The 9441-nt window shown below is 41.0% G+C and overlaps 1 protein-coding gene across 1 annotated transcript; it reads left to right on the forward strand.

The window, feature by feature from the left end:
- The first annotated feature begins 210 nt into the window (after positions 1 to 210).
- Positions 211 to 8066, forward strand: PARP9 (poly(ADP-ribose) polymerase family member 9). Its single transcript, XM_081006605.1, has 10 exons — positions 211 to 374; positions 1494 to 1530; positions 2183 to 3000; positions 3434 to 3664; positions 3749 to 3967; positions 4493 to 4568; positions 4997 to 5353; positions 6094 to 6236; positions 6588 to 6765; positions 7501 to 8066. The coding sequence occupies exons 1-10, from the start codon at positions 351 to 353 to the stop codon at positions 7836 to 7838; spliced, it is 2421 nt and encodes an 806-aa protein (XP_080862731.1). The 5' UTR covers positions 211 to 350; the 3' UTR covers positions 7839 to 8066.
- Positions 8067 to 9441: the final 1375 nt, after the last annotated feature.

The raw sequence follows: 9441 nt of genomic DNA on the forward strand, positions 1-9441 counted from the left end.
TAAGCATTTTTTAAAAATCAGGGTTGGGGAGCCTGTGGCCTTCTAGATGTTCTTAGACTCCAGTTCCCATCAGCCCCAGCCAACATGGCGGATGGCTTGGAGTGAGGAGAGCTGTGGGCCGCAGGATCCCCACCCCTGCTTTAAAGGACAAGAAGATTGTGATCTGGGAAGCAACTTGACAATGGGGTTGAAGTTCCAGCAGGGGTCTCCATGGCAACCAGATCAGAGGATTCCAAGGCAGGCCAGTGTGGCAAAAGCAGCTCCTTGCTGCTTACCCTAGCCTAGGCCAATGGAAAATGGAGGAGCAAAGCAGCAACATCTAAGAGGGGACAAAAAAGAGGAAATTCAAGATGGGGAACATGATGAAATTGTTGGTAAGTCAACACAAAAGAAAAAAAAGACTGAAACACAGGTTTTGAGTCGTTGAAGTGCGTTGAGTGGAAATGACCAGGCTGGGGGAAGGGAAGCAGGACTTTTTTTTTAATTGACCATGAAAGAAACAAGTTGCTCTGAGGCCTACCTCAGGTTCAGAATATAAACATGACACATGAACAAAACCCCAAATGCCCAGTAATCCCTTCAGCACCTAATTCCACTTTGGAATGAAATGAGAAGCCGGAGGATTGATCTTTACTGGCATATAGTGCATACAGTCACTGCAATCCCAGTCTCACTTAACCTGGGAGTAAGACCTATTGAATACAATAGGATTTATTTCTGAGTAGACAGGGTTAGTCATCCAGCCAGCTGGAGTGACTAGTATGGTCCCTGGGTTATGGTCTGAAGGCAAACCACATATGGACCCCATCAGCATTGGCATTCTGCTGGCTCTTGAAGACGACACACCTGTTTAGCCAAGCATTCCCCTGAATTTGAACTTACTCATATAGTTGTTTAAATTGCTCTTCTAATTGTTATACTGTTTAATGGGCTGCTTTCTTGTACATTTTAATTATGGATGCTTTTAATACAGTTTATTACCGTAATTTATTGTATTGTGAATGTGAGCTGACAGCTTTGTTTTTTGTTTTGTTTTTCCTTTTCTGTGCTTTCTCTTTAATAAATTTGGAACAATAATCATTAAAAATGGATTCCCGTAATGCTTTAATGGAACTGATTTATAGTGTATTTTAATTACATATGGGTTTTATAATTGGTTTTATACTTGTAAACTGCTTAGAAGCCATTCTGGCATGTAAGCAGCATATTAAAATAAAATATGTTGAAGCCAAGCAGCTCTGGGTTTAGTCAGTGCCTGGATGGGGTACCACACATGTATGCTGCCTTGGCTTCCATGATGAAAGAACTGCAGGGTATAAATGTAAGAACATACAGTAATTAATAGCATTAGCAATATAATACTGTTTTTATTGAATTATCTTCACAGAGGGTGAAGTAGGGCTTTATGAATGAGGATCACAGTCCACAAACATTAACTTCTGGGACATTTGCCGAAGTAATTTTGATTTCATTTTTTATTTTTGTTTTTACAGACTTCCAGTTCCGAGACTCCACAAAATGACAATGCAGGTAGATAGTTCACTTGATACCTTTCACTGCAGATCAAGTATAGGTAGTGGGGAATCCTCCAGAGGTTGTGGGCTCCATGTTAACTACCCCTGGGATAGTGATTATAAATAGGTTTCTGCTTTTCAGAAGAGGAAAGCCTACAGGAGACAGGGATCAGGTTTCTCTCCAGATTCCTATACCGCAGGGTTTCTTCTACTTTGATCCACCTTCTTCATCTCTTCATCTGTCCTTCTATTCATGTGGAGCTGTGCATGCATAGTCTGCATATTGGGTGAGGGTGTGTGTGTGGATTATAGCCAATATCCGCTTCTCGGCAGCTTCCCCAATTACTGTAAAACCGGCATAGCAACAAGTCACATTTTGTGATGTGATGCTGGAGAATAATTGCTCTAGGCGTTATACTCTCTCAACAACTTTTCTATAGGGGCCGTTAGATACGTAGCATTATTTAAAGAGATCAACATTTCTATTGGTCGGTTAGGTCGAGAGGGCATTTTGCAGTTATAATATATTGGCAAGTAATTTTTTTTCCCCTGAGCCATTTTGGTGTGGGGGTGAACAGAGAAATCTAAAACATGTGCAGGTAGAAAGGTTTTATGTAAACCCTCACCCATAACACCACAAAATATGTACTTTGTTTTGTTCCCCCTAGAGATCAGAATGCCAATAGATGAGGAAATGCTATCCATTCCAATCAGCAACAATGTTTATGCAATTCTTAAGAGGAGAGAGAACTACCTGTGTAGTCTGCTCGAAAAGAAGTTTGGCTGCATAACTGTCCTCAAGAGCATCAGGAATCCCACCGAAGTGTATAGGAAAAGCCTGAAGGAAGGAATTGAAGTTTCTGTCTGGGTAGATGATCTTACAAGGCACGAGGCCGATGCTTTGGTGAATGCAGCCAATGAATACCTGCATCACTTTGGAGGCCTTGCATTTGCCCTCCTGAAAGCTGGAGGGCCAGAAATTGAAGAGCACTGCAAGCATTTCATTGAAAAGAATGGACCGCTCAGCGCTGGCCAGATTGCAGTCACTAGTGGAGGAAGACTCCATTGTAAGCAAGTCATCCATGCAGTGGGTCCAAGATGGTCGGAGGAGCAGAGGGAGGAATGTTGCCTCAAGCTTGAAGCAGCCATCATCAATATTTTGAAATATGTCAATGCTCCAGAAAACAATATCAAGTCCGTGGCCATTCCTGCCCTCAGCTCTGGAATCTTCAACTTCCCGCAGGATTTATGTGCTCAAGTCATCGTACGGACTATAAAGAATTTTATTCAGTTAGCTCCGTTATTTGGTTACTTGCAAGAAATCCACCTCGTGAACATTGATGAGACCACAGCTGAAGTCATGAAAAGGGCGTGCGAAGAGTTGCTAGGTACCAACGATGTTGTGCCTCTGGCGGGAGCAGCAGACTCCATCATAGTCAATGATCTCTGTCTCCAGATAAAAAAAGGGAACATAGAAGCACAGCAAGTAGGTTACCGTATTCTTACAGGTGATATGGAGAGGGTGAATATTCATTACTTTCCCCATTAATTGGGTTTTTCAATGCTCACAAGTACCAGACGAGCAGTATTGTGTGAAAACACATTACAGAACATCAGTGATAAAAACAGAATAAAAAACATACTGACAGACAGCCTAATAATAAAATAGTCATCATAATAACAGTCCCCTCCCCCACACTTTCACATGCCATAGATTATTTAATAGCCATAGGCCTGGGTAAAGAGGAACATTTTTGCCTGGCACCTAAAAACACGTAGTGATGGCGCCAGGCAAGCCTCTCTGGGGAGAGCATTCCACATTCGGGGAGCTACCACATTCCCCAGAGAACCATGCATGTAGAAATCATGCATAGATTCAAAATGAAATTGTCTCTGATTCTTACATCATTCTCTTCCAGGCTTCCATTATTATTAGCTCTGTGACTGTGCAAGATGATCTCTCTCAAGGAACCATTTCAAGAGCAATCCTCGAAAAGGCAGGTCCAGCTATGCAGGAGCAATTTCTCTCTGAGTTACAGAGACTTCCAGCAGATAACCTGAAACTCATATTCACAAAAGGGTGCAATATTGACTGCGAGTTTGTGCTCCATGTGGTATGGCCATCTTACAGTGAATGCAACGCACAGGAGGTGATGGCTTTTTTTCTATTAGCTTTCCATTTCACTGAATGGGGGGTGGGAATCACCATTATAACTACTTTCCTCCTCCAACAGGCACTAAAAGCTGCAGTTTCTAAAAGTCTTCTCAAGGCTCAAGAGCAGCAGTCCTCATCAGTTTGTTTTCCTCTCCTTGGGATTGAAGATTTACACATGCCAAAGGATGAAGTAGTGGAGATTATGGTGGAGGAAATAATACACTTTGCGGAGGAATATTCTGGGAAGAAGCCTGATGTATTCATTGTGGTTCCTCCAGATGACAGTGATGTTTATGAGGTGAGGTTCTGAATGCTCATGGCAAGTAGACAAAGATTGGCCATCTAATAAATGCATCTCTCTAAAACATTTTTCTATAGTTTTATCACTGGTTTCCACATACTGGTGCCCTCCAAATATTTTGGAATACAGTATAACTGTGGTCAGCCCCAGCCAGGATGGCAAAGGTCAAAGATGATGAGAGCTATTGTCCAACAACATACAGATGGTGCTAGATTGGAGAAGCCTGGGTTATCACTTGAGATAAGCACAATGCTCAGTTTAATATGGGAACTCTCACTACTGCCCATTATACTCATTGTGTGGGATTTTACTGCCCCAGGTTTAATCTTGAATGTGGATATGAAGTAAATGGTAATGGGTTTAGCTTTCTGCAGTGGAAAATGACATTGTTAGCTTTGTATTCATATTGTTAGCTTGGTACCATTCGTAGTGCTTTGTACACTCCATCCTAAACTGGCACAATAATGCTTAGAACTGAGCCAAAAAAAGCAGCAATTGTATGTGTTTTCTCTCTTTTTAAAGGCTTTCTTCACCAAGCTTATGTCAGTCAAAAACAAACTGGAAGAAAAGATGGACTGCAGCAATATGGATGGCATGGGTAATAAATAAATGGGATGGTTAAAACTGGTTGAGATTCTCTGTATATATATATAAAATATTTTAATGTTTGACCACAAGTAGAACATGTCAGGAATATTAGAAAACTAAGTTTTGTGTAGGTTTTAATGAGGGACTTGAAAGATGAGTGGAGTTGAAGAAGAGGCAGGGAGAATTAGTAGTTGGTAAGAAATAATTCTAGCAAGGGTTCAATTTAGATTTTAGTAGTGGAACACGGTTTCAAAGTCTACTTTTAGTTTTCTTGTAAGTTCAACCAATTAGCCCTGTCGAGCAACAGAAAAATAAATCCCCCCCATCATCTATCTGTGTGAGCCCTTCAAATATTTGGCTATCATATCACCTCTTAATTGTCCCTTCTTCATGAGTCATTCACTAACCATTGCAACACCTACCAATAATATTTTTCAGAGGTACAGGCTGACATACAAGCCAATGGAGGTTGTGAAAAAAACGGACCATTTGTGGAACTTATTGGACGCAGCCAGGAAACGCTGGAGGCAGCAGGACTGTGGCTCCGAAACATCATACAAGTTGAGGAAACTCACCGGATCGTTATACAAAATTATAACCTTCTCAACCTTGGCAGTGGTCAGCCAGTTGAGCTGTCTCATCTGCAGCAGCACTTTGGCATAACCATAGTGGAGAGTTTGACCGGGGAGGGTGCAGCGCTTGAGATCGAAGGTTCCCCCCGAGCCGTGATTGATGCAACATTCGCTATCGAATTCATGCTGCAGACGACAGCCAAGCAAGAAATTAAGACAGACGGTATGTGGGGCTGTATGTACATAAGCACAACGCTGTTATGAAAAATATGTGAACACCTAAGAAAGCATCTGGTGAAGAATTTGGCTTACTGATATCCTTCACCTTATACTAAGGGCAGACTTCTAGCCTGCACAAAGAACAGTTTGAAACCATACAAGCAGTAGCCCTATTCAGTTGCTTTCCCCACCAGGCCATTTCCATCGTGCAAGTGGGTGCAAGGGTGCAACCTTTAACCAACCCCTTCCTATATATCACTGTCACTATTCCTGTACCCACCTGGTCCATTGAAGGCTGAACATTTTAATTTTTATTATTTATTAAATTTGTATACTTTCCACAACACGTTTTGAAAGAGCATTGGATGTCAATCAGCCAAAGTATTATTATTATTATTATTATTATTATTATTATTATTATTAAATTTGGTGAAGAATTTGGCTTTGCATTGGAAAGCCTTTTCGACTCAAGTAGGCTCCCGGATGTGATTTAGAACCCTGAGAAATCACGGTAAGAGGTTACAGGATTGCAGCCTCAAAGGATTTCAGTTGTCGCTGTCAAAGGAAATATTACCACTCTGTGAAAAAGGGGCCTTTATTAAACAATGAACTCATTGTGCTTACTGTATTTCCATTTTAATAAGCAAATAGAAGACCAGGCATTACCCGTCTCCAGTAAGCTTACAGTTAATTTTCCAATATGAAAGTTGCACTACTATTTAGTATTTTATTACTTGTATCTAGGACCTTTGAGAAACTCTCATCAAGAAGGCCACACAGAAATGGCGAGTAAATACTGTTACCAAGTCACTCCAATAGAGTCATATCTTCAAGAATTCAAGGACAAAGAAAAACAACTTGAAAAAGCTGGCCTCCGGATTCTGAAGGTAAAGAGATGACCAAGGGCAAAGTAATTCTGAAAGAATATTGTGATGTTTTACAAATATCCAAAACCAATAGGAATATAGGAGGGTAAAATCCAAGTCAAAATGATTATTAAAAACTGATAGGTTTTTACCAATATGTGGTATACTCCTAAATCAAACTCAGACCACATTACTTCAAGTAGAGAATAAATCGGAACTGTTTGGTCTTTTTTCATCCTGGAATTTCTATTTTAAAAACAAACAAAAAATGTACTAATCGAAATAAAAAATGTACTTAGCATCGGAACAGTATGTATTTTTTAGTGTTGCTGCTATTGAGCTGGGCACAACTTACTTTCATTTTCATTTCAGATAGAGAAAATATGCAATCCTCTTTTAGAATCTACCTTCCAAAGGATTAAAATAAAAATTGAAGGAAAAAATGCTGGAATGCCAGTATGCCATAGGCTATACCATCGTGTCCCAGCTCAGTACTGTAGTCTGGTGTGTAAAACGGGATTTCAGAAAACCTACCCCTCCTCCTTACAAGGTAAAGCATGCATATACCCATGAAAAGCAAAAAAAAAGAAAATCAGTAGATTATCTTCAAACAGTTTGACTGCCATGTTGATGCATTCATCACAGATGTTCAAGTACATTAATTCAAAGCTTAAAAAGCTAGCTAAATAAAATATAAAATCAAGTGGTATCTATCTGGTTCTTACAATTATCACTATTGGCTTCACAGTAAGATTTAGCTTTTCCTCTGTAAACCCTAAACTGATCTAGAGTTAGACTGCAGTGTCCATTGCTGCCACCAGGGCTGGTGTAGCTAGTGGGCAGTGTGAATCTGCTGCCTCAGGCGGTAAAAGTCCTTGAGGTGGTGCCCAAGTGGGTGCTCCGCCTGCCCCACTGCCTCCACTTCTGGCATCAGTGCAGATTTCACACGAGACCCCACAAGATCTTGTAGTGCGCACAAAATCTCATCTGAAATCAGTGCCACTGTTCCATCAGTAGCCATGGAGCAGTACTTCCCATCTTGTCTCAAGCAGCAAAATTGGATGTGCTGCTCCCGATTGCCACCATGATTGCAATTGTTAAAATACCAGCAGTTTCCCAGCATGTCCTTAAAGCTTGTTCAATTATTACTTGGTCCTCTTATTTCCATTCAGGGCGGGAGTGGGAGCAGACCAAGTCATATTCAGAAGCAATTTGTCTTGCATACTGCTACCATAATGAAAACATGTTTCTGTTTAAACAGTCTGTGTTTTGCATTGTTTTCCAGACCAGAAATATGGAGCTGGCATCTACTTTAACAAGAACCCCAGGAACCTTGTAACAGATACCAGGGAAAAATGTGAAATGGATCACTTGATCTGTGTGTTTGAGGCTGAAGTTGTAACAGGCTCGTATACAAGGGGCAATCGAAGCTATGTTGCACCACCATTAATTAGTGCAAGTAGCATGAAACTCTATGACAGTGTTGTTGACGATATTCACAACCCTGAAATCTTTGTCATTTTCAATAGGGAGCAAGCTCTCCCGCTGTATTTGTTGACTTGTTCCCTGCTTTGGAATCCAGTGCAGAAGACCCAGTTGGAACCATCAGCTCAGAATCTATGAGGCCTTAAAGTTCAACAAATGATAGGTACTAGGTTCTATGAGTTAGGTTTAAGTAATTTATGTACATGGCAGTTCTCCGATGCAGTGAAAAATCTTGCCTCGTTACAATCTTGAAGTATCGTTATTGCTTAATAAGCAATCTCAGCATGGGAAGCTTTAATTTGATCTAAAAGAGAACCGCTGCATTCACAACACAAGTTCTTATATTAAAATGCCAACTTCAAACCATCTGCAAATATTTGGTTTTTTTCTGTACAAGAATATAATAGCAAGTGCTTCATGCAGTTCAGGATCAGCTTTTGTCTAAGTGCCAGAGATGATGCTTTTAGAAATTTAAAACTTCAGAAAATTCCAAGTAACTTTGTATTTCTAGAATGTCTTTGATGGTTTATTGAATTAAGTGCTATTAAATCAGTTGGTTTAAAATCCACAATAAATACCATGCTTCTATCAGCTGTACCACTAAATGTCAGTGTAACATTCAGCTCCTTCTCTATGCCATTGCATACATGCTTTGGATATGGGGTGAAGACTACCTGCAACTACATTGGAACATATGACCCAAATTCTTAGGATTAAAGGGGGGCAAATATTTTAAATGACCTTTTAATAGGTTATGATCCTTAAACATTACCTTTGTTGCATTAGCTAGGTAAAGGTACCCCTGCCCGTACGGGCCAGTCTTGACAGACTCTAGGGTTGTGTGCTCATCTCACTCTAGAGGCCGGGAGCCAGTGCTGTCCGCAGACACTTCCGGGTCACGTGGCCAGCGTGACAAGCTGCATCTGGCGAGCCAGCGCAGCACACGGAACGCCGTTTACCTTCCCGCTGGTAAGCGGTCCCTATTTATCTACTTGCACCCAGGGGTGTTTTCGAACTGCTAGGTTGGCAGGCGCTGGGAACTAACGACGGGAGCGCACCCCGCCGCGGGGATTCGAACCGCCGACCATGTGATCGGCAAGTCCTAGGCGCTGAGGTTTTACCCACAATGCCACCCGCGTCCCTCATTGCATTAGCTAAAGGAGGCAATAACTAGTGTGTGACAGATACTAAAAATAGTAAGATTCCTTTGAAATAATACCATCTTTTGAGGTTTTATAGTTTCCATATTTTAGTGGATTCTTGAACATCTGGCAATAGCATTTTTGAATAGTGGACATCTTTATAAATGTGTACCCCCAAAAAGAATCTGTTAAAGCGGAGTACTCCCAGGGAAAAAAAAACACTGCCGGTAGGTCTCTTGACTTATTTGACAGATCCAACAAAGTTTGTAATCCCAGTTAACAACAACCAATAAAAGGCTCCCCGCTTAGCAACAACTAAATGTCTTCCCCCAAAAATTGGCTGCTGAAAACAAAGAAAGCTTTAAAGCAAGCCAGTTGTATGTGAGAGAGGATGTGTAGGTGTATGCAGGCACTAGAAACAAATTCCTGACCAAGCAAAAGCTGCACCTCACTCATTGGGTTGACTTCCAAATAAATATTCATAAGATTGTGCTACAAGTGTATGGTGTACCATGTCCAGCCACGATTTTGGAAGTGGTAGACTTTGGAGCACAAGTGAGATTTCATTTTTCTCAAGCCTGAAGTTTGCTTGCCCCCTT

This window comes from Podarcis pityusensis, assembly GCF_964106645.2.
Source record: "Podarcis pityusensis genome assembly, chromosome: 1".
Classification (NCBI taxonomy): Eukaryota; Metazoa; Chordata; class Lepidosauria; order Squamata; family Lacertidae; genus Podarcis; species Podarcis pityusensis.

Excerpts from the sequence above, each read along its gene's own strand:
- PARP9 (XM_081006605.1), top strand. The coding sequence starts at position 351 with ATGGGGAACATGATGAAATTGTTG. Across the intron at positions 5,354-6,093 it reads GCAAGAAATTAAGACAGACG|GACCTTTGAGAAACTCTCAT; the intron begins GTATGTGGGGCT and ends ACTTGTATCTAG. Across the intron at positions 6,766-7,500 it reads CTACCCCTCCTCCTTACAAG|ACCAGAAATATGGAGCTGGC; the intron begins GTAAAGCATGCA and ends ATTGTTTTCCAG.